The following is a 25489-nucleotide window of genomic DNA, read 5'->3' on the forward strand; positions in this document are numbered from 1 at the left end:
GCAGTGGTCAGGTGATCTCTGCCAGGCAGCAACCACTAGGATTTCAAAGCCACGGGGATAAGAGAACTCATGCCGAGTGATCTCAGAGTGGCTTGGCTGGTTGATGCCTCCTGCCCACCCCTCGGTGACAATTGGGGTGAGTCCAGCCCAACCAGGCCTGTAGCTGCTGTCAGGGGCCTGGCAAACATCTTCCTCAGCCTGGCTGGCGGCGTGGGGCAGGCTTTAGGGTTGGCTGGATATTAACAGCCATGGCTTCCCCTTCTCTGCCAGCAGCCATGGTCCCAGCCAGGCTAGAGCCGGGTCCTCCCCAACAGGGAGGAGCAGTGGGGCCTGGCCGGCCTGGGCCGCTCCACAGAGCAGCAGCAGGGGCCGGTTGTTACCTGCTCCTCCAGCCAGAAGGAAAAGGGCCGGCTCAGACAGTCAGAGCTTTATATGCATATTCACAAAGTCACATCCAGCTTCCTCAGTGGTTAAACAATATGTCAGTATCTAGGAATTGGCTTCCGATAAGTCCCTGTCTTTTCTAAAATAATTCCAAGGTCTTTACAGGGAATTGTTTCCCTTTAACTAAAAACCAAGCTATGTTAACCCATGAAAAGTGTCAAATAATAATGTCCTTCTTAATGACACAGTGAATCACTTTCAAAGAGAATTAGTTGATTATGTCATCTAATGTCTTACCAGTTACATCAATTTCCAACCACAGAGAAGGCAGAGTTTTCCCCATATGCAAAAAAGGAGCTGAAATTACCTCTGTATCATATGTGCTCCAAAGGAGGATGGAGTATCACCATGTAAGGCTGCATATGGATCAAGAAATTGTCAATTTCTCTGTTTTTATGTGGAAATGTGCTGAATTTCCCCTACTATAATGAATAATGCTATGAACAGACTCTTTTGCTGGTAAACAGATCCATTTTTCAGTCCTGTAATCAGTATGCATCTATTTAGCTACTTAACAGCAATGTGCTCTGGTTCATTAGGTAGCTACTGTTCTGTCTCAACCTAGTTAAAATTTCACAGCAAGTTAATCTATTTTATTACAAATGAGAACACAAGTGATAATATCCTCACCATTTTCCAAACACAAGGTTAACAGTATTTGTAACAAATCAGTGAGGGTATTTAAATAGGAAAATTGCAAATCTAAAATCTTAACATTTTGTTTTATACATTGATGACTTAATTTTATTTGTCATCTAAGTATTTTACAATCTTGTTACTTTTCTTTTTTTTCCCTTGAAAATGGCTCCATTCCCCCTGCACCCTGCAGGGCAGCCTGGTCCCATACTAGGTAAACTCACAGTAATAAAGAAACATTCCTAAATAAAGTAATATTTTCCCCATTTATATTTCTTCCTATTCATAAATTTCCAAGACTAATATTCCAGCTTACAATTGAATGAATTATACATAAGGATTCTACAGACTGTGAAAATGTTATGAAAAATGAAAACATTTCTCAAGATCTCACCTATCTACCTACAGTACCTACTTTATCTCATCTTTTTTCCTTCCTTTACAGAGTTGTAACATAAATTCCCAAAAAGGACTTTTCCAGTATTTAATCCTCTTAAAGGGTAACACATGTCTCACTAAAAATCAGTGTCCTTCTTTGCCTCAGAAAATGTAGCTACAAAGCTTGATATTGTTAATTTTAGTTGTGATTTAGCTTAATGGCACTGAAGTCATGAACTCACCCAATTTCCAGACAGATCCTTGATTTCAGCTCAATATGCCTCTTCCCTCCCCTGTGAGAGAGTGTTCCACACCAATAACAGGAAATACTACAAGGTAGTTGCATCCACACTAGTTTTATTTGAAATATATATGAACAGCTTACCTATTTTTGACATAATCATCTTGACCTTAATTCCTTACCTCTGATTTTTTTATAGTATTGATCTTTCTTTTATGTCAAGAGTTTAGAGAAATGATGCTGCTGGATTTTCCTTTTTATTTTTCTTTATTCTTAGTTGTACTGTTGTTGTAATTACTCTTCCAAATGTTAATCTATTGATGAGTTCCTAGCGGATTTAGTGGCATTTCACTGCTGGCAAGCAGGTTTTGGAAGTTTTTCTGAGTCTTGGATGTTTTATTCAGGCATTTATCTTGATATTTCATATTTAATTGAGGTGCTGCTGCTCTACTCTACAGGGCTCTACAGTGCCTGGAATTCACCCTCTCTAATGAAATGGAAAGGAAGGAAAAAGGGAGATTCTACTGGTTTTAGGCCTAGATTAGAGTTTTCAAGAGTTGTAAGAAAGATTTTGAGCTGATGTTGACCATGTTGGAAAAACAAGAGTTCATGGGCTCTGGCAGAAAAAATCCCAGCATTAATTTGCACACTGGGATGTTCATTATGCCACACCTCAAACTCCCAGTGGTTGCAAGATCTTCATTTATATTGTCAAAATGGACAACACAGAAATAAAAAACATCTAGAAACCAGAGCCTGACTCCTCTGGAGGGGTCTGTGAAGCCAGGACAGGCAGGCAGAGTCTGCCTGCAGCCTTCTCCACCTCCAACCCTAATTCCCTGCAAAGCTACCTCTGCTCCCCCCTCCCTGGCTGAATCCCATCCTCAACAAGTGAGAACAACAAGCAAAGTTAACACAATTCACAATTCCAGTCAGCAAAGTGTTAGCAAGAGAATTGCTAGCACTTCCTTTTTTTAGTTAATACTAAGATGTATTTCTTTCTAATTGACCTTAGTTGATACTAATGCTCTTTGAATCCTAATAACCAGCACATTTTTAATAGTGTTCTAAAGTTTACAGTCCTTAAATTATGGACTACTCAATTTAGGCTTTTCCAAGGGAAAAAATACCCCTGCCACAGGAAGCAGGAGCTGTGCTACACCTGAACTGATACCAACAAGAACTAGGATGGTCACAGCCATTTCTGGGCTAGAGAATCTGGGAATACACAAGACAGAGAGTCAAACAGACTTGATTAGCATAGCTAGTTTGACAACCAAGATGCCATGGCAGGAACAAACAGAACTGTGAAAATTACAGGAGATGGGATTACACCTGCTTACGGGAAGAGAGAAGATTCAATCAACTTCTGCAAGCAAAGAATTGTTGTAAAATGCATGAGTTTTCTGTGTGATTTTTAACCTGATTATTGTAGTAGAAATTATTAACCTGTTTGAAATAGTATATAAGCTTTTGGGAAACCTGAGTAAAATCGAATTCTGATCACCGAATCAGTCTTCCTGTCTCTCATCAATCGCCAATTATAGAAGAGCAGTTTGGTTTGGATTTTGAGTCATTCCACCCTGGAAATGAGCACACACCAAGACTGGGGGTGACTTGTTGGTCGTCTGAGCTACTTAAAGTACCTGTGATTGCTGTAGGTACTGGAGATGAGCAAGGTAAACAGCTGGCCTAAAAACCAAATTGGGATCTGTGTGTCTGAAAGCCAGCTGGATCCTATTCATCTTTTGCAGTGTATTGGGAAGTCATTTGCTTAAAATATGTACTTTGCCATTTAAAATGCAGTTTTTTTTCCACTGTGTACATATAGTTGTTTCAGTTGTAGTCAAGTGGCAATTATTTTCTCACAGAATTTTAGAAATCATAAAAACTCCTACATTTACTGATTTTAATACCAGATGTTCACTCACTAATTCCATTACCTCGTGACTACTTCCTATCAATCCATTAATTGCCAGCTGCTCAGCCAAACAGAGAAGTGCAGCTAATCAGATGGTGTTGGGAAACAGCCAAACGGGAGCTGCCCTCTTCCCCATTTCTTAAATTAGCAGGCACTGGGAAAGCCATGGAAACCTTCACTTCTGGGTTAAGATCTTGATGTTTTACTTTGAATCTGAGAGCACAACAGTGCCTGAAACTGGAAAGGATCTCATGGTGGAAACTTGCTACTTGTGTCCCTCTCCCAAATTGCTTCATCCAGTGCTGCCATGGAAGGGAGGAAAGGCACTCCCAGGACTAATGATGATAATGCTCTACCTCATCTGCATTACAGACATATCACTTAAGGACAAATGCAAATGACTAAGCTAATACTAAAAAGATCTGAGCCAGAACTAAGAGCTTAGATGTGCTTGGCCTAACAATTTTCCTTTGCAACCTCTGCAAAAAAAAAGAGATGTTTCTGATTGGAATTTTTTTCCACTCGGAAGTTTAAAAGAAGTTTTCAATGCTTAAAACCTCTCAGTGAGGGTGGTAAGGAGTCAGGCATTCTTGGCACTGCAGGGAGAGGGAGAGACTCCCTCCAAAGGAGGAGATGAGAAGGGTATTTAATGCAATTTGAAAGGATATGAACATCTCCCAGCAGTCATTTCTCTGAATCAGTGAATAAAGAGATACAAACCTGCACACTCACTCCTCCTTTGCCTCAAATACAGCCACAAAAATTAACCTTATAAGAAGAAAACAAACTCTAATGTCTCACATGTCACTCTTCCAATATATCCCAGTCCCATTCTAGCCATCAGCTGCCTGCTATGGAACAGGACAGAATAAATCTAATACTATGAAAAATCACATTCATTGTAGAGAAGTTTTATTTTATAAATGTTGCAATATTCTGAAAACAATTCCTAATGGATTGAATGCACAGAGGGATATGAAATTACTGATGTTAGAAATTATATAATGAGAAATGTTTCTATTGTGAGAAGTGTTTCAGAGCACTCTGAGATGGCTACATTTTTCTGTCTGTCAGGTAAATACTATGAGTATGAGTTGTAGAGCACACAGAAAATAGCACCTCTCAGCAATAATTACACAGTCCATCTGTACTCTCTTCAGGGAATTTAAATTCATGTCATATGCATCCTTTACAAATGCCTTACCAATCCCACAAAATCAGGAGAAAAACAAAACTCAAAGAGAAGGTGACTCAGAAGTCTCTACTGAATGTCTAGATCCCACTGTACAAATAATGCTTTGCTCTGTTTATCAAATTATTTCCTAAAGTGCATTGGGGTGAAATTCTCAAGGAACTCTGAAATATGAAATAGAAATGCTTTCTTTTTCTTTAAAGCATTTTAATCACTTTTTTGTTTTTTATGTGTTTCCCATTTGCACTCAACACAAGCACCATTTATTCCTAACTAGAACCTCGATGAGAGCAAGAAAGAAAAAAGAGAAAAGCAGGAATACAGCAAGCATGAGGAGATGACAACAGAAGAAAAATGGACAGCAGGAAACCAATTTTCAGAACTACTCCTATGCAGGAGAAGCACATCCTTCAGCAGCTCCAAAGAGGCTGTTTGCCAGCAGAAAAGGGAGGCAGCACGAGGAGGAAGAGTGTGAGATGTGAGCAAGAGGAGGAAGGAGGGTACAAAATAGGTCAGTTAAGTAAAATGAGAAGCAGGGAAAATTTGGGAGAAAATAAGTCTCAGATCTCTGGCATGAAGTTTTGCCTCATTACTCTTAGTACTCTTAGCATATCTAACACAAAAGGAGCAGCTTAAGGCCCCTGGTTTGGGTCTGGTTCCCAGAGTTTCAAGCTCAGCCTAACCACAGTATTTCCGACCAGCCTGCTCCCAAGGACATCTGGGAAAGTGACCTTTCAGTGAACAGTCCAAGATTATCACAATCACAGCTCCAGACTCGGCTCTTGCCAGCCTTCCCCTTCACCTTCCTAACCCCAAACCTCTCCCCTGCCCTCTCCCTGCTTTTTGGCTGGAATTGTGTAAACCAGTGCACTTTTAGTCATGTAAGGTCATATTTGTTACAGGTGCACTGTAAAATAAAAATCTTTGCATTATGTAGCTACTGCTCTCTGGAGCTGAGTGTTTCACAAACTTCAGTGAAAAATCCTCTCACTTTTCTGTAATGGACTCACCCCAACTTTCCTTCTGAAAATATGGTCACTGAGTAGCTTTTTCTGAGTTTCAGGAACAAAATTATTGTGTGACAGTAAACTGCTACATTTATTCATAGAAACACAGATTGGTTTGGGATGGAAGGACCTTAGAGGTCACCTCATTCCACCCTTGCCATGGGCAGGGACACCTTCCACGAGACCAGGGTGCTCCATCCAACCTGGCCTTGAGCATTCACTGCTCTTTCTAGCCCAAACCATGACTCAAGTGTACTTAGCCAAATTCCACCCCAGACTGATCCTCATTTTATACCCAGGACATTCCTGGATTGCAGAGCAGGTCCAGCTGAAGAACAGCTCTGAAAATGAAGAAATAACAAGAACTGGATGCAAGTGGGAGAAGAGAGAGGGTGGTGAAGTCAGTGTCGCTGTCAAATCTCTGGTTTTGCCATGAGACCCTCAAAACCAGAGATTCTTCTGAGCCATTTGAGCCAAGTTTCAAACCCAGCAAGCTTCTTCAGATGTGCAGTAAATCCCTGTAAGGCTGGATTTATCACAGGGGTACTGCCAGAACGGCAGCCACAGTGCTGCTGGTGCTGCTATAATCACATCACATCATGTTAGAGATGGCTAAGAAGGTTTTGTGAGCCTGGCCATTGTGCCTCCCTAATTTATGGTGTTCCTGTCAGGGAGAAATCAAGTTTCATAGTTATGACATTTCTTTCTGGAGCACTAAATGTTAACTTTGCTGATCATGCATATCTTGGTAGAACAGCTTATTTCTAAATGGCAAACGAGATATAAACAGCATAATGACTTGATTCAAAACCTTATAAAGCAGCTGATTCTCGCACCTATAGAAAACAGGCCAAGTGGTATTTTAGTCATCAGACTATGGAAACAGACACACTCAGTATATTAGATTCATTTCTCCCATTTTAACTAAAAACATGATGCTGGGATTGCATTCTATTGAAAACTAGCTATGCTTTGTACTTATTAAATGCACTTAAATGATGTCCTATAATAAAAGTATTGCTGACAGCAGGAACAGTGATGCTTTTCTTTTACATGTTTCATTTAGTACAAGAATTTCATGTTAACTGGTCATCATCTTCTGCTGGATGATTGTACATAAGCGAAGGGAAGGAAAGGACAAAAGGAGCTTCACACTGTAATAAAATTCACCTACAGTTTCAGCACTCCGAACAAACTAGAGAAAGATGCAGCACCACTTGACAGGCATGAGTAACACAGTAATGGATCCCCACTCTGCCTCTGTCACATTGGCTACTGGTGCATTTTCCTCTGCAACATGAGAGGAAATAATTCCCACCAGAGTGCTGGCCAGACCTTGTGTTGCTGTGGAGATACTGTCTCTCCTCTAGTGCAGGTGTTGGGGGAAAAATTGCTGTAAATGAGTAACTCACATCAGCAAGGGCCTGCTAAATAACACTGTGGCAGTGTGTTAATTTAATCGGTTATGTTTTGTATACTTTTGTACTTGTTGGGTTCTCTGTTCCCCACCCCTCGATTGTTCCTTTGTTTAACTCACATGACTCCTGCACCTGTTATGCGACACACGGTTAGCTGCCTGTCATTTCTCCCGCCTTTGCAGTGTCCCTCCTATTTTCCCCTGATTGGTCCAAGTGATGTTCTACTACACCCATATCCCCTGGCAACCTGCCCCGGTTGGCTGGCAGTAGCTGGCCACCCCCTTTGCCCCCCCTCCGAATCCTTCGGACAAAAACCCCCCGCACCCCTCTCCCCCCGAACAGTCCAGGGCTGAGGAGGTGTTTGCAATAAACCCTCTGTTCGTCTGGAATTGTTTCCTCCTTTCTTTCCACTGCCTGTCGAATCTCCATCGCTTGCACAAGCCTCTGCCAGGCAAAGAACCCACAGGGTCAGTACTGCCTGCGTTGCTCGCAGACTGACCCCCCTACGACGCCTGTCGCTGTGTCTGGGCCAGCGGCGACAGAGCCCGTTGGCTCTCTGTGAGCACATTGAAAGAGTTGTGGTGCCCAACGTGGGGCACTGGAAAGGGGCTTTCAGCGCCTTTACGGAGCCCACGGGCAGGATTGGTGCGTCTCAGCGAGGAGCTGAGCCCACCTGAAATAATCCCTGGACGTCACATTGGCCCGGGTTTGAGCGCCCTCTGCGAGGGACCGCTCCCCGGGGAAGAGGAGGGCAGCCGTCGTTGCCGCATCCCGAAGACGGTCCTTCTCCGGTGGTGGATCTTCTGGAGCAGCTTTGGAACACCACGCCAGGGGTTTGTAACTAAGCAGACCCCCTAGACCGCGGGGCGGGTCAGTGGGGACGGCGTTCCCCTTTGTGGCAGCCTGTGGGGGACAGCCCCCCCTTGCTGAGGTCGCGCAACCCCCGGGATTTGGGTTTTTTGGCCCCTGTCCTAGGTTCACCCCCCTCGGCGCTTTTCCATTCCCTCGGTTGATTTAAGGCTTTTATTTTTGTGCGCGAGCACGGGCTCACGCGTCGCGGCTGCCGGCAGGTGCGGGTTTTCGCCGGCCAGCCAGTTTCGGTTTCGCCGCGTGCGCCGGCTTTTTGCAGCAGCGGTCGGGCGCGTGAAACATCGGTTTTAAAAGACGCGCAGTGGCGGGGTTCTTTTCCATTGCGTTTTTCGTTTGCTGGCTCCAGAAATTACGCAGGCAGAATGGGTGCTTCTCTGTCTGCTTCCCAGAAGGGAGTGTTTTACAGTTGCATTGCGTTGTTAGAAGCTAATAAAGTTAAGTTCTCTAAGGATTGTTTAAAAAAGCTGGTCAGGTGGGTTTTCCTGCACTACCCGACGGCGTCCCCGCCGATGGTCCACACCTCCAGATTTTGGGAGCTAGTGGAAAAGAAACTGTTACAATTAGGTAACGCCGGGGAAAAGAACACACAGAAATTAGCCTTTTTAATTTTGCAATTAAAGACGGCAGCAACGAAAAAGGGAGTGCAGAAAAGCTCTCAGGAAACCCAGCTAGCCCCCGTTTCCCTTCAACCCAATCCCAGCCCCTCTGCCCCGAGAAAGGGAATTTTGAGGAAAGCAGCAACTCAGGAAGTTGCTAGCCCAGGCTATCCAAAAAATTCCCGGCCCCCGAGCCCCAGTAGCCTGGGACAGACTGCTGGGGACCCTTCGGAAACCTCTGGCCAAGCGGACCGAGGACCTTTCCTTCCCCCTGCTTCCCCGAATTGCAAACCCAAGGTTCAGTTTAATTTAAATGCGTCACACTGGCCACCAAATGGCGGCAGTGACCCACCTAATGGCGTCCACTCCTCCACGTGGCCGCCACCCTTCCCCCATCCCCTGAACTCCTTTCTTTCCTCCAACCCCTTCCTTCCCTCAGCTCCTCCCTCCGCCCCTCCCATAGCCCCTCCCTGGACCCCTCCCTCCTCCCCAAAGGTCCTGCCCACTCACCCTGCCCCTCGACACGCCCCTGAGGCAGGGCCGAGTCCCTCTCCCCGCCCCGGAAGGACGCCATCTTGCCAGCAATTTTCCCACGCCCTCTCTTCCGGTTCCCACGGTTGGGAACCGGAAGAAATGAGCGAGGGTGAACCGGAGGTCACTCTCTCTGCTGCGCCTGTCACCTACCGCAGAACACGTGGTGGTGACACACCAAAACCCAATTGGCATGCTTTTTCCCAAAGCATCATTCGGGATTTATCCAAGGCGCACAAGGATTATGGCAGGGAGAGTCCCTAATTCCGTGGCCTCCTCACTGCTGATCTCGCAGGTGTCCATGTTGTTCCAGCAGACCTCCGGCAGCTTTTCTCTTGCCTAATGAATGGCACAGAGTTTAAGCTCTAGGACGCAGCATTTAAACAGGCCCTGCGAGAAGCAATGCCTCAGTTGCCCTTTCCAGCCATCGATGAACAGGGCAGTCCCCTCTCTCTTGAGATGCTTGCTGGTGAAGGTTCCTATGTTTCCCCTGAGTCCCAGGCAGCCCTAATACCCTCAGCAGTCCTTTTAATTATAAAAGATATAGCTTGCAAAGCTTTCTTTTGTTTGCAGCCAGACGCACCATCACCACCCTATACCACCATTAGGCAGGGACCTTCTGAATCATTTGTTGCCTTTGTAGAGCGGCTCACCAGAGCAGTGGAAGTTCAAGTCAAAACAGAAAGTGCACGGGAAGGTATTATAGGGGAGCTTGTTTTCGTTAATGCTAACGACCTGTGTAAACAGGCAATTTTGAGTCTTCCCCTAGATCCGCCCCGCACTCTCCAGTCAATGCTCCAGGTGTGCCAGATGAAGGTGCCCTTCCTTGCCCGGAGGAACCCACCACCCTCCCAGGCAACCTTTCCGCCCAAGGCTGTGCGTGCTGCAGAATCATCCCAACAGCCTCAACATCGTCCACCTCAGAGGCGACCCTCCTTCGGCAACTGCCCTGGGCGCTGCTTCTTCTGCAAGGAGGAAGGACACTGGACTGCCAACTGCCCTAAGAAACCTTCACTACAGCGGACTCAAAATACACCTCCAGGAACACCGGTGCCTTCCCAGGCACAGAAAAAAAACTGAAAGGGGAGCGCGGGTCCACCCAGCGGGACGACTCCAATCGGGTGGACCGGGCAGGGAATTCCAAAGGGGGTCAATTGGATGGACATTCTACACCAGACTCAAGAACACCTGAACATGATATAGCAAAACCTATTCTCACTACCTCTTCCTTTTTTGAACCCTACAGGTTGCATCTCACCAGACCATTGTACCTGATGGATAGGGACTTCCATTTTGTGACCATAGACCCAAAGAAGTTACATCAGTGGCCAATGACCGGCGAAGGTAAGTTCATCGTCGTCGGTGATTGCAAATATACTCCGCAGGAGATTGAGGTAGTCCCGGGGACACTTCACAACAACCCCAGGGCCCTCATTCTCTGACTGTGCTGCACTCATCCGCCCACATTTTTACCCGAGGGCCAGGACATCGCACAAGCAATTCCTTATGGTGTCCCAGAACATCTTACCTTTACTGTAAATGCTGTACATCACATTTCCACCCGTAAGCCCTTGGTGCGATGTACGCTCACTGTGGGAGATGAATCAGTAGATAAAGATCTTGTTTTTGACACAGGGGCAGATGTTACGTTCCTCCCGACCGCGGAATGGCCGTCGCACTGGACCCTAGAGGACGTGGACGGACAGATCCAAGGTGTAGGAGGGTTCCAATCCGCAAAACAGTCAAAAAACGTGGTAAAAATTACGGGGTCAAAAGGACAATTGGCTGCCATCCGTCCTCTTGTTTTAGATTACAAGGAACCCCTGCTTGGAAGAGACCTCATGGCCCAGTGGGGGGTCACATTTGAAATTCCCGACCCCTCGCAAAATTTTCAGGCAGCGGCTGCTGAGAAGCGCCCGACCCTCAAACTGAATTGGACGACAGATAAACCAGTCTGGGTTGAGCAGTGGCCGCTAACAAAAGAGAAATTACAGGCGCTTGAGGAGCTCGTGGAGGAGCAATTAGCTAAAGGTCACATCGTGGAGACCAATTCTCCATGGAACTCGCCCGTTTTTGTCATTCGAAAGAGTGACAAAAAACGATGGCGCCTCCTCCACGACCTCCGCCAAATTAACGAAGTAATTGAAGATATGGGGTCTCTCCAACCTGGGATGCCTTCCCCAACCATGCTGCCATGAAATTGGAATCTGGCTGTAATTGACATAAAAGATTGTTTTTTCCAAATTCCTCTACACCCGGATGATGCCCCGCGTTTCGCCTTCTCGGTTCCTTCCATCAACCGAGCGGCCCCAAGGAAGAGGTACCACTGGAGGGTGCTCCCGCAAGGGATGAAGGCCTCCCCAGTGATGTGTCAGCAGTACGTCTCTTCCTTGCTGTCCCCTGTGCGTGCAGCCACGGAGGGGGTTGTCATCCACCACTATATGGATGACATCCTCGTTTGCGCGCCGACCGAAGATGAACTTATGCGAGCGCTTGACCTTGTAACCAATTCGTTAGTTGCTGCAGGGTTCGAGCTGCAAAAAGATAAGATCCAAAGGATGCCACCCTGGAAGTACCTGGGCCTGGAGATTGGTAGGAGGACCATTGTGCCTCAAAAATTGGAAATTCGGACAAATGTCCGTACCCTTGCGGACGCCCATCAACTTTGCGGTGCCTTGAATTGGGTAAGGCCCTGGCTAGGTCTGACCACCGAGGATCTAGCCCCTCTTTTCAATTTATTGAAAGGGGGAGGGGAGCTCAGTTCTCTTAGGGTGCTTACCGCAGAGGCAAAAGCAGCGTTGGAGAAGGTCCAGCAGGCAATGACATCACGACAGACACACAGATGCGATCCCGAGCTTCCCTTTTGGTTCATCATTCTGGGTAAGCTGCCACATCTACATGGGATCATTTTTCAATGGGACACAGGTGCAAAAACATCAGCACACAACACCAAGGGCCAAGGCAGAAAAGACCCTCTTCTTATTATAGAGTGGGTCTTTTACAGCCACCATCGGCCCAAAAGAATGACACAGCCACAAGAGCTTATGGCTGAGCTCGTCCGCAAAGCAAGAACACGGATGAAAGATTTGGCAGGGTGCGACTTTGAATGTATTCACATGCCAGTTGGATTGTCAACAGGCCAATTAACCAAAATTATGTTAGAACACCTGCTTCAAGGAAATGAAGCACTTCAATTCGCTCTAGATTCCTTTACGGGCCAAATTTCAATTCATCGGCCGGCCCACAAACTATTTAATTCGGACGTAACATTTAAATTGGCTTTAAAGAGTGTCCAGAGCAGGAGACCTCTCGATGCGATGACAGTTTTTACTGACACGTCCAGGAGTTCTCACAAGTCAGTGATGACTTGGGAGGACCCTGAAACTCGGCAGTGGGAGGCAGATATTAAAGTAGTTGAGGGTTCACCTCAAATAGCCGAGTTGGCCGCTGTCGTCAGAGCACTTGAGAGATTCTCTGGACCTCTCAATATTGTAACCGACTCCGCATACGTAGCGGGGGTGGTATCTAGAGCAGATCAGGCAATTTTACAAGAGGTGTCCAACACAGCTCTGTATGAGCAGCTCTCGAAATTGGTCAAAATTGTCTCCCACCGAGAGCAACCGTTTTATGTGATGCATACCAGGTCGCACACTGAATTGCCTGGGTTTATTGCTGAGGGTAACAGGAGGGCTGACGCTCTTGCTGCCCCTGTAGCGATAGCCCCGTTGCCTGACGTTTTTGAGCAGGCCAAGCTCAGCCATCAGTTGTTCCATCTGAACGCGCCTAGCTTAGTTAGACGTTTTAACCTCACACGTCAACAAGCTAAGGCAATTGTTGGCTCGTGTCCTTCCTGTCAGTCCCACGTTGTGCCTACCCTGCATGCCGGAGTCAACCCTCGCGGGTTGGAGAGCTGTGAACTCTGGCAGACGGATGTCACCCACATTCCATCATTTGGGAGACTGAAGTACGTTCACGTCTCCATCGATACCTTCTCTGGCGCTGTCTATGCCTCTGCGCACGCAGGTGAGAGGGCCCAACATGCTATCCAACACTTTGTTCAGGCCTTCTCATTCATGGGCATCCCCAAGGGGATCAAAACAGACAACGGCCCTGCGTACAAGTCCAAGGAATTTGCTGGCTTCCTGCAGCAATGGGGAGTGGAGCACAAGACAGGCATCCCCCACTCCCCCACAGGCCAAGCAATCGTAGAGAGGACCCACCAAGAGATCAAGATGTTTGTGGAGGGTTAAAAAAATATAATTTCTGGGTTAAGTTGAGGTATGTGTAGGGGGAGGAAAGTAGAGAACGTACAACTGGAACTTGACGCAGCTAGCTCGGAACAAGCGTCAGCTTCTGCAAACAGCTCTATGCTATTGTAATGACCGAATCAAGTGTGACTGCAACTCAGGGGATAATTGAGAAGCATTGTTTTAACCAAATCAAGTGTGGATCAGGGTAGAAGCGTAGGTATGATTTAAGATAGTAACTAAGGAATAGGATAATCAGTATCTAGTGGTGGGGGTTAGTTAACATGTGTATAATTTAAACTATAAAAATCACGAATCGACTCTGTATTCTTTGGACATCAGATTTGGGTGTATTATCACCCCTGTGTCCCGCGCGCTTGAATAAAGAACCGCATATGATCGCCTTCGTGTGGTTATATGTTTTCCTACGCTAACAAAGAGGGTCCTTAAACAACAGCAACAGGTATCAAAGGTGGAACCACCGGCAATCAGATTGGCCCAAGCCCTTTATGTCATCAATTTTCTAAATTGTTCCTTTGAAAATCCCAATCCGCCCATTACCATACACTTTGGGTGCAATAAGGAGTGGCAGTTCGATCCCAAGCCCCCGGTGCTGGTGAGATCGCCTGAGTCAGGGAAGGTGGAGGGTCCATTTGACCTGGTGACGTGGGGGCGTGGGTACGCCTGTGTCCTCACGCCTACCGGGATCAAATGGATACCTGCCAAATGGGTAAAACCATTCATTAAAAGGAAGAGGGAGCGTGACGACAGCGTCCCGCAGGTGGCTTCGGCGGCATTCCGCCGTCGAAGGCAAGTCTCCTCCAGACCCTCTCTTCCCATTCTGTGGGAATGGGACCATGACCTGTCCTTTACCTATTTCTGTGACCCAAATTAATAATTTTTGGCCCCCCAGTTTTGTTTTTCAGACCCGGACCCAAGATGCTAAGCCTCCCAACCGTGCTCTTTCTGACCAAGCTGCTAACATTCACCCAAGCTTGGACCGTCCCACAGCCGCGAGCCAATGTGTGGGCTCTGCTCGCGGAATCTATGGGACAAGATCACATCTGTCTCAATCAAGCATCAGCCTCAGACCTGATGTCCACATGCCTCATGGGGATTCCCTTTAGACAGTGGGAAATGCCTGAAAGACTTCTCCATTGTGCCCACTGCATCAGTAAGACCTCCCAATTTAATCCTTTTATTGGCTGGAAGAATTTTGTGCTTTCCCTGCCAGATATGAAAGAGGAACCTCGAGAGCTGCGGCTCCTCGGAGCAACTACAGCTCCCGCCTGCATTCGTATTACCAATTCGGCCGACGCTTTAGACAACCGCACCAAGCACGCTTTTCAATCTAAAGTGCTAGACAGAGCCCACTCGTGGTGCAAGAAGTTGGCCAAGGGAGTTCTTCCCCCTCAAATTCACAACCACCCCAAAAAGTTACCCGAGGGAGTCTTTCAGATCTGCAGAGATCGGGCTTGGGCAGGTATCCCCTCTCGTCTTTCTAGAGGTCCGTGCACCCTAGGGAAGGTAGGGCTGTTCACACCCAACAAGATGCAAATTACAGATTGAAAAGAAAAGCAAAAGAAACAAAGTGGTGCACATGGATTGGCAGTTTCCAAAAGAGACCTTAGAAAATTAGACCCGGATTGCGATTTGGAAATTATTCATTGGAACAAAACTAAAGAGGTCGCAATCACAAATTTTGCCCCATGGGTCTCCTTTGCTAAGGCCGTGGGGGAATTTGGACATTTAAAATGTTGGGTGGTGAAACAAGCAAATTTAACCTCCAAAACCCTATTCAACCTCCTGGAGGACGAGGAAATAATGAGGCAAGCTTCCCTCCAAAATCTGGCAGCCATAGACTACATCATACTTCTCCATGATCACACGTATGAGGAGTTTGAGGGTCTATGTTGTTTTAATCTGTCGACTCGGGCTGAGAGCACTCGAAAACTCATTACACAGATGCAAAATGTGATCAGTGACATCAAAAGAGAGACAGGTGATTGGATGAGCAACATTTTTAAAGGTTGGGGTTTATCTGGATGGGCCGGGTCCATTTTAAAAACATGTCTGTTGATTTTATTATTTTAATTGTTTGTCTTGCTTTCGGACTAATCAGGAGATCGTAATTTAAGTTAGTTTTAAGTTCCACATCTACCCCCTCTCCGGCTGCTGCTCGGGTCGCCAAGGCCACGGCTCCTGAAGACGAGTTGAAGGAGCTTGAAAAGGAGCTTGAAGAAGGAAGTGACGGTGAAAGCCTCGCAGACGATTAGTGGCCAGCTCAACAACCTCGATTCGCCAAATGTTACCTGGACTCTGAGCATCTGCCGGACCCCCCTCACTTCTGTTCTTTTTAGTAAAAAGAAAACGGGGAGATGTGGCAGTGTGTTAATTTAATTGGTTATGTTTTGTATACTTTTGTACTTGTTGGGTTCTTTGTACCCCACCCCTCGATTGTTCCTTTGTTTAACTCACATGACTCCTGCACCTGTCATGCGACACACGGTTAGCTGCCTGTCATTTCTCCCGCCTTTGCAGTGTCCCTCCTATTTTCCCCTGATTGATCTAAGTGATGTTCTACTACACCCATATCCCCTGGCAACCTGCCCCGGTTGGCTGGCAGTGGCTGGCCACCCCCTTTGCCCCCCCTCCGAATCCTTCGGACAAAAACCCCCCGCACCCCTCTCCCCCCGAACAGTCCAGGGCTGAGGAGGTGTTTGCAATAAACCCTCTGTTCGTCTGGAATTGTTTCCTCCTTTCTTTCCACTGCCTGTCGAATCTCCATCGCTCGCACAAGCCTCTGCCAGGCAAAGAACCCACAGGGTCAGTACTGCCTGCGTTGCTCGCAGACTGACCCCCCTACGATGCCTGTCGCTGTGTCTGGGCCAGCGGCGACAGAGCCCATTGGCTCTCTGTGAGCACATTGACATAACACCCTGAAACCCAACTGCCTGCAAAAACTGCAGTTTAAATTACAAAGGACTACCATTGTTTCCAAATACATATTTAATCTTCCTGTCAACATACTGGTAACATTTAGAATACAATCAAAGCTTCTGCAAGTTTACTTGCTGCTACAAATATCCCACTACTGTGTTTAAATTAGGGTTTTGTCAAGAGGTCTCTGAATAGGTAAAGGAAACCTTATGGTTTGAAAGTAATGGAATCTCAACTAATTTCTAATAATTTAATGACTTGCATTAACTAATATACAGCTGGACATCAGAGAGAGATATTTTCCCCACCCAGCCAACAACTGTGCAGGTACGCTGATAAAGAGTTTTTACACATCTTAATCCTAAGTAGGGATCCTAATGGGCAATGTCACCCCAGCCTCACTAGAATCCAAGAAAAAATAAAATCAACAAAACCAAAGCATTCAGAACAAAATTTGCCCTAATCTGGAAGTGGACTCAGTAAAAAAGAGAAACAACCTGAGGCAATTTTGGAGATGCTTAGGGCCAGAAAGAAAATCAGAAGGAAAACAAACCCGTCCAGAACCTCAACAACAGAGGGATGTAGAATTTTTCTATTTTTCTGAAGTGATATGACAAGAGACATTTGCTGTCCCCCTTGAGAGGATGTTGCTATCAGAACACATGGGCATTAACAATAAACACATGCTTGAGTACTGCTAGTTTCTTTCCCTGCTTGATTTAGAAACAAAATCTCCTGAAGCACCAGCCTGTGACAAAAGGAAGTACAACACAACCCTCACTAATGTATTCTCACAACTGGACTGTAGTGCTGGAAACAGTGACTTTCTCAATGATAAAATAATGACACATTTTAATTAAGATTTTACAATAAAGATATGAGAGGTTAAGTTCAGCAGTGAGAGTTGTAAGAATAAAGCAACTTAGAAGTCAGATTCTAGAGTGACAGCAGTACATGAGTGTAAATGAACACAAATATTGAAGACATTTACTTTCCAGAACAGCTCTGTAGACTCATATATTTAAACCCAAAGAAAAATAGGCTAAACTAGTGAACTTTCAAAGCTGACATCTTACTTTGTCATAAGAAACCCACATGTGCATGCAAACACACACACAAGTCAGACTGATAACACCTTTAATATTTGCTCAGTAAAAAGTGGACACACTTTTAGAGAATCCCATCACACCAATCCTTCACATGCACTGATCTTACGCACTTCTATTTTGAAAATTTCTTGCTTTAATGCATTTTTGAGTGTGTGGCAGGACAGCAGCTCTCCAAACAAGCAAGAACCTTTCTGAACAACCTACTTGGTAGAGGCTACGACAAGCCTTTCAAAATACAAACAGGTTTTAACCAACCAGAAGGAAGTTCAGGTTTGCCTACCAGTCTCTACTCACTCTAAAGTACTTGTGATAATTTTCTCAAGTATTTACCTGCTCTGGATTTGCACTGCTAGAATTCCTGTTTTGTTCTTCAGCCTCACTAAGGTACTTGTGATGATTTCTTCTGCTATTTACCTGTTCTGGATTTGTAGTGCACTAGAATTCTTGCCATGTCCTACAGCATTTTCTCTTAAGTGTGACTTTAAACAGCATTTTAAGAATTATTAAGCTTTCACAGATCTTACTCTAGCCTGCAGTGAGTGTTGGTGTCCATTTTTAATTACATTACAGACTTACTGACAGATCAGAGCAGTTGAACTTGGCTGCAGTGGCAGGTGTTGCTCAGTGTTGGGAGCAGCCAGAGTGAGCTGGAGCAGTGTGAACTCCCTGCCTTGTCCTTCTCTTCCCTGAGAGTGTCACTGCAAATGCTCTGTGAGGCACGAGGATGCCCTACCTTGATGACGGAGGCCTCTGCCCTGGAAAGGGGGCTGTGCATCTGTGCTGCCGCTGTCATGTTGGTGATGGTGTTGAGATGGCTCATCTGGTTCATGGCCATGGCCACCGAGGCCGGGGGGAGGCTGACGGGGAGCAGGGGGTGCGGCATCATCATGAAGGGCAGGTCTATCCCTGCGGAGAGCACGGACACGTCACCCAGGCACCCTGAGCGCCCACAGCCCACTGCAACATCCACCGTGTCACTGGGACACCCTGCAGGGCTGTATGGGCCACATCTCACTGCAACATCCATCACTCAAACCCAACAGCAGCAAATCTTAGCAATTCTGAGGTTCCACAGGGGATAATTTTCTGTGCAGCCCAGGAAAGGCTGGTTTGTGTTGGGGAGAGGAACATACAGCTGGGGAGTGACACAAAATAAATATATGACTGTGCCAGTTCAGCGATATCTTTAGTTAAGAGAAATAAAGAAGAAAAAATCCCACAAAACATGCATATAATTTGCATGTTTTCCAGCATATCAGATGAATATTTATTAATAACTTTATCTGATCATACACTCCTACCAAGACATCTTCCTATTACCCCTTCTCAGCAATGTCACACTAAATTCTTATACTCTGACCATTTCTTGAATCCAGGAGGCTGTGGCTTGGACTACAGACACCACTGAGCAATTGTACAGAAGGTCTGTGAACTGCAACATGTTATGAGAGGTTAAAATTGTTGCCAGAGGTTTTAATTTTCAAAATTTCACTTTAAATTGTCTTCTGCTATGGATATAAACCAATTTAAGAAGGTATGAAATTTACTTGGACCAACTTGTAGATCTTGACATTGCCAAAAAGGTGAAGTTACTACTAGCAAGAATTGGATTCTCATACTTCATTAATATCCATTTCAGCATGTGTATTACTTCTTGTATTTAGTAATGACTGCACTGGAAAGCAAGACCAAGACATCAATTCACTGAAAAAATTGTTCAGGTTATTGTGCATTCAAGAGTTCTTTAGCAGGACTACTTGAAGACAGCTACAATAGGGCATCCAAAATTAATTTTTCAGAAAATAAAAACAGGGCTCATTCTGCCAGACAAAAACGTCTTATCATTTTTCTAAATGACAATTAGATTAGAAATCCTCATTAAAAAATTCAGGTGCAAGTATCAAATAACACAAACATATAGCTAGTCATTACCACATGCCATTGAGATTGTTTATTGTTAAAAAGTTTTTAACTTTTGGGTTTATCCTAACTATTTTAAAGGAGAAAGCCAGTCACCATTTTGATTTATGACAGAACTAACAATAAAAAACACCACTGACTGACATATGTTATTCCTACAGAATTTGACCTCAGTGATATAAAAACACCACAGTGCCCACCAGGAAAGGCAGAATTGACTATTCCTAGCTCCCATACTATTCCTGTTTAACATGAGCATATCATGATCAACAACTGTGATGTCTCATGACTCACTCTATTTTATATGATGATCCACACCAATATTATGATAGGCAATAACTAAGGGCCACATACATCTCCCTTCACTTCAAACCACACTGACAATCCCCTCCAGTGCCTGCATCTACAAGCCTTTGTTCCCTTGCAGATCTCCCTTAACAGCCCAATAATCTTTCCTCATCCTCTATAGAGTTCCAAAACTCCCAGACACCATCTGGCCATATTGAGTTGTATGTCTACTTAAAGTCCAATTGACATACAAACTAAATGCAAACTACAAACAATTTAACAGCACATCACCAGTTTTAAGACACAATAGTCAAACGTTTCAGAGAACTATGAGGAAAAAATATATCCTGCACTTGCAAATCACTGGGCATGTCTGACATCCAGTAAACCCTTTAACAGCCTATAGACATTCACCTACTACAAAATGCACTGGAAAATATCCCTAAGAGCGAAGAACACAAAATGTCTGTGTGTAAAAGAAATCCAGGTATTGAATTATGCAAGAAGATAAAATGAAAGGACAAACTACAGAGAATTTGAGTACTATGACCTGGTGATTTTTTACTGACACTTTATCCAAAATTCCCAGGTCCACACCTTCCCACAAACAAAGCACACTCATTTAGTAGGAGTCATTTCTATAGCTCTGATTTGCTCAAGTCTGGGGCCTGACAGAGGTAGCAATGAACTGACTACTCCAAAAATTGTGTAAGTAGCCAGAAATGTCACTCATCCACTAAAACTAACACCAAAAATCAACTTTCAGAACTTGGAGGATGAAGAGCTTAAACAAGCAACAAGAGTTCATAAATAATGAGCTTTTCATTCATCATCCATCATCAACTATAGGAATAAATTTATTCCTCACTAATTTTTATAATGTTAATCCCAAACACCTTTCTTGGAAAACTTTTTCCTTCCCTTCCTTCCCTCTTTGGGTGCGAAGAACTGGAACTAATGGCTTCCCACCATTAGTTCCATTTCTTCTTAAGGGAAAGAGATGGCTTTTCAGGGAGCTCTAAGTTCCAAATCCAACTTGTGTCATTTTATTCCAGTTGTTTTGGATAGCTGGGTTCAGTGGATGACCTTTTAACTGAACATTTTACATTTATTCCTTGCTCTCCTATTTTATTTGGCAGGTCAGTATTTACATCTGAAAGAGAATTTTTTCACATAGCTAAAATTTTAAGCAACTGGATTTTAAGGATTATTTTTCCTTTCAATCCAGGCCATGGAAATGTCAGTGAAAGACTGACAGTCCCAAACTCAGTAGTGAGTGACTGACTGTTCCAAGAAGGAACAGTCAGACTGATTGCAGAGGGTGGCTTGGACATGAGACACAAGTGCAGCTGGCAGTGGAAGGACTGACCCTCCTATCACTCACATGTCTCCCATAATTTCCCCCCTCCCTGAGGCTGGGAAGGAAGGCAAGCCCAGCTCCCAGCAGGGCTCCAGGCACTCTTTTTTCCCAGTGGGATCCCAGTACGTACTGTTGGTGAACAGGTGGTTCTGCTGGAGAGGGCTGAGTGGGTGTGCACTCCTAAGGCTCGACTGGCCTGGCAGCATGGAGTGACCAGTGCTGTGCTGGGATCCCGTCATGATGGGAGACTGGAGCTTGTCTTTATCCCAGTAGGATTCACTCCCACCTGAAAAAGAGGGCACAACAAACCATGAGTGGCGTATACTGTTATTCAGAGATATTTTGCTTGGTTAGCAATGAGCCAACACTCCTCACCACAGCTGAGCACCTGGCACAGGCACAGCACCTGGAACCTGCACATGAATTTTTCAAAAAATAAATTAATAAGCATTGGGCAAAAAAATATTTTTAGACACTTTCAGCATCACCTACTTTCAAAACATTGGTTTGTGGAAACAGGAAAAGCTAAATGGCTGAGGATGAAAACATCAGTCATGATTAAGTGAATTATCAGAATAGGAACATCTGAGAGACTGAGTCACCATCTCCTGCTATCACAGGACATGAGGCCATCAGTCCCTGCCAGACACTCATTTAAGTCCACCCTTTGCTCATCAGGCCTCTGCACTGTCAGTCCTGGAGACACTTGGCCATTCCCTCCCTCCAGTGTCACCACATTCCAGCTGGAATTCACCCCTGAATAGCTTACTACAGTTTATCCTCGAGCTTGGTTATCTTTGAGCTTCAGTAGCTCCCCCTCCACTGCTGGGCTTGACCCTGGGGATGCCTCACATGAAACCTTTCATTTGGTGGGTTAAATGAGCCGGGCACAGGCTGTGCTTGGAAATCAATATTCAGGAATTCCAACTTAGGAGTCCAGATATCTATTACGCATAGTAATTACTGTCTACAACAAACACAAAATCTAGAAAACTGAGCACTTAGTGTCTCGAATCTGTCTGGTCTTCTGCAGCAATTTTACAGACTGTAGTTTTTGCAGTATTACACACTAGAAAAACAAATTCCATTTAAACAGCAGGTTAAGTAGACCATGTTATTGAATTCCAAAATACATTTGGTCCACAAAACAGAACACCTAAAAAAAAGTTAGACTGAACATTTCTAGAGTTAAAAGGTATTTTAAGATCACCTCCCTCTCAGGTACACCCCACACTGTCACTCAGAATATAGATTGTTAGAAAAACATGTAACTGCAGTATTGATTTTATTTTGAATTTATGAACAAGGATCTCAATTAGAATAAGTAAACAGATGTCATGGGTTGGCACTGACCAATTGCCAGTGCACCCATGAGTGTATGTTTTTCCTAATGAGCTACTGTGAGATGTGGTCAAGAACAGAGCAGAGCAGGCTTGAAACTTGAAATGGAAAGAAAACTTTATTAAACTACATAACAACAGACAATGGAAAAGAAAAGAAAACCCAAACACCCAGAAACAGAAATGAAAACCTCCCAGAACATTTCTTCTCCTCCCCCCAATTTCCATCCCTTACATGCTCAACAGTTAACACTTACACATTACCCTCATCTACTTGCTTAAACCTTCCACAACCCTGGGTTCCCCATCAAAGTCATCATCCCTTAAAAAAAAAGTCTTCAATTTATCTAGGGAGAGAGGAGTCTCTCTCGCACTACAGACCCCCCACAGGAAACACAGGTCTACTCTCCCATGTTCTCATGTCACCCATGGCACTGCCTGGAGAAGTCTGCCAGGGTGACACCCTTCTTTCTATGTCTAGTGCTCTCACTACTGTCTATGGACTAAAACTGCATATAGGGCTCTTTTAAGGATGTTTGGACAAGTACTAAAAACCAGCCATCTTCTCATATTGGGACAAGCAGTCTCCCCTACATTTACCCCTGGGGCTGAGGGTTCCAAGAATAGGCCACAAAGTCTTTGGTTTTGAGCCAAAAAGCATCCACTCAAATACAGTCTTATTTATGTTCAGGAGAGTTTAGGGTCTGTCTATGGCTAACATTATGTAAGAAAAGTACAGCTCAACAGCCATTCTTCATCTCTAGCTGATCTGGGGGTCTTTTCTATCGTGCTTTATCATCTCGGTCCCAGGCTGTCCCTTTCTCTTCTGAAACCACCAGTCATGAGAATCAATGTCTGGGAAAAGTTTTCCTCTGCCTCAGAAAGAGTTAAAAGTTTCTGTCGCCTAGCAAGGCCAGAGGCTCAGGCACTCTCACGCTCCGGCAACTCCCACACGCAGCAGCTCAGCACCTTCTCCCTGGGGGGAGGGGGAAGATGGGACGAGGGGGGGGACACGGACGGACGGATGGACAGGGACGGACGGACGGAAGGCACCTCCAAAGTTCTCCACCCCTCCATCCTGGATGGGGCTGGCTCAAGTCCAGTCCCGTTCTCTCTCTTTCCCTCCCCCTGGGGCCCGGGCCTACCTCAGCCTGGCCACCTGGCCCCCCTTCCCCACCCAGCCTGGTCAGCTGGGCAGGGGAGGAGGGAAAAGATGCTCCTCTCCTGAAAGCGGAGCCAGAAAAGAGCAAGTCTCTCTGGGAGTCCTTGCTTTTAACCCCTTGTGTCCTCAGAGGAGTGTCCAACCCCTCAGTGGCCACTAAAGGTGCCAACATTCAAACCTGACCACTGATTGGTTTGACCTCAGCTTCCTGAAAAACTCACTTCCCCTCAAACTAGGACAACAGATTACTGGAGTGCAGCAGATAGAGGCAGCAAGCAAAAAACCATTTTAATTGAATATGTAAGTAACAGAGAAATTCCATTCTTTATGACAGTACTTGGCTAATAAACATGATTAATACTGCTAAATGCAAAATTTGAAAGATCAGTGATTGAGAAAAAAGGAAAACACTTCATCATTTTAGCACTATGTCCAAGTATGAATTAACTTCTTATAAAAGAGTTGTAATTTGCAAAATGATGAGTAATATACCGACAAACAAAGATACACTAAATTATGCCATGTGATATAATATAGCATGGTGTAGTGCAGTAATTAGAACTACTACAGTTGAAGCTGTGTCAGCATCTTTGTTATTTAATATACTGTATATCAGCTCTTTCGAATAACATTTGATTACTATTTAGTGTGCAAGTTGTTCGCTTTGACTATTGTGAATCTGGGGTTGTATTATTTGGTGCATTTCAGAAGTTAAATGTGCGATTTATGAAGGACTTTTGGAGGAAATGTTGAGCATTTGATTTTAACAAGTGAGTTTTAATTTTCTCCATATGCCTTTTCAACAAATGGAACATTTACACTCTATTCTTCCTCCAAAAACACACATACTTTTCCATGAATTTTTTGCTTAGGGACACATTTTGTAGCTGTAATTTCACATATCAGGGCACTGGCCACAAAAACTGGACCAAAGACAGTTTGTTGGGAATTCTGAATGAAAAGAAAAAACTGAGTCTTCATCTGAAAGTTTCCCTCTCCCCATGTTCCTCTGCCCTGGGTAGTCCCAGCCCTATGCACAGATGGTCTAAACACAGCTAATTTCGTTAATTCTGGAAGTTTCTCTTTCCTTTCAGAGCATCGTGGCCCCGAGGCTGCAGTAGCAGAGTGCCAGCAGTTCTCTGAGCCCAGCTCTACAACCACTGCATGTTCCAGAGGAAAATTCCATTATTCCTAATTTACAGATGGAGACCTTCCCTGTGAAGAAAAGCGACTTGCTTAAGGAAACCCAAGAAATCTGCAATGGAAGGGAAAACCAAATTTAAATTATGTCACACAGTCCAAATGACTACACCAGTTCTCCTTACAGATGGGGAAAATAATAACTTTTTCCCTCTGCAAATTCCACTTGTAAATCTGCTCCAGTATTCAGTGTCAGCAACACAAGAATAAATTGCAATACACTTATCTCTACAGACCATTGCTGTATTCTTATGTTCCCTATCACTTCTTAGAGAAAGAAAAAATACAGCCGAGCTTACAATGTATAATAAAAGTGGATGTTAAATTAAATGCATCCTTAGCCTGCAGTATCCCACAGATAACAGCTCTATCTCTCCACCTGGACTGCATTTCCTACGTAGTAGGAAGTCTCTTAAAAATAAAATAATAATTAGAACACTTCTTACCTAAAACTGCTCAGGTGTGAAGTGTTTTATAAGGGCAGTGTGGTTAGCTCCAGACGGGAGAGCTGAGGGGCAGAATTAAAAAGTTCCTGTTACACCTGGGAGGAAACTGAACTGGAAACGAGTCAGGGCTTGTGCTCCTACACTACAGACACCTTTGATTTATCCTACCCACAGTCCCTCTGCACAGCTAAAAAATAACTATTTTAAAAGAAAATTTGCATTCTTCCCTGGAGTATCTATGCC

General features: G+C 44.8%; 1 protein-coding gene across 3 annotated transcripts in view; it reads right to left on the reverse strand.

The window, feature by feature from the left end:
• LOC134564924 (dachshund homolog 2-like) overlaps positions 1-25489 on the reverse strand; it is a 443903-nt gene that overhangs the window by 81173 nt on the left and 337241 nt on the right. For all 3 annotated transcript variants that reach the window (XM_063424219.1, XM_063424220.1, XM_063424222.1), the window contains exons 4-5: positions 21229-21384; positions 18264-18436 (exon numbers count right to left, since the gene is read on the reverse strand). In XM_063424219.1, the coding sequence (XP_063280289.1) occupies positions 18264-18436; positions 21229-21384 (329 nt within the window). The remainder of the gene's footprint in view (positions 1-18263; positions 18437-21228; positions 21385-25489) is intronic.

The sequence above is a fragment of the Prinia subflava genome (assembly GCF_021018805.1).
Source record: "Prinia subflava isolate CZ2003 ecotype Zambia chromosome W unlocalized genomic scaffold, Cam_Psub_1.2 scaffold_22_NEW, whole genome shotgun sequence".
Lineage (NCBI taxonomy): Eukaryota > Metazoa > Chordata > Aves > Passeriformes > Cisticolidae > Prinia > Prinia subflava.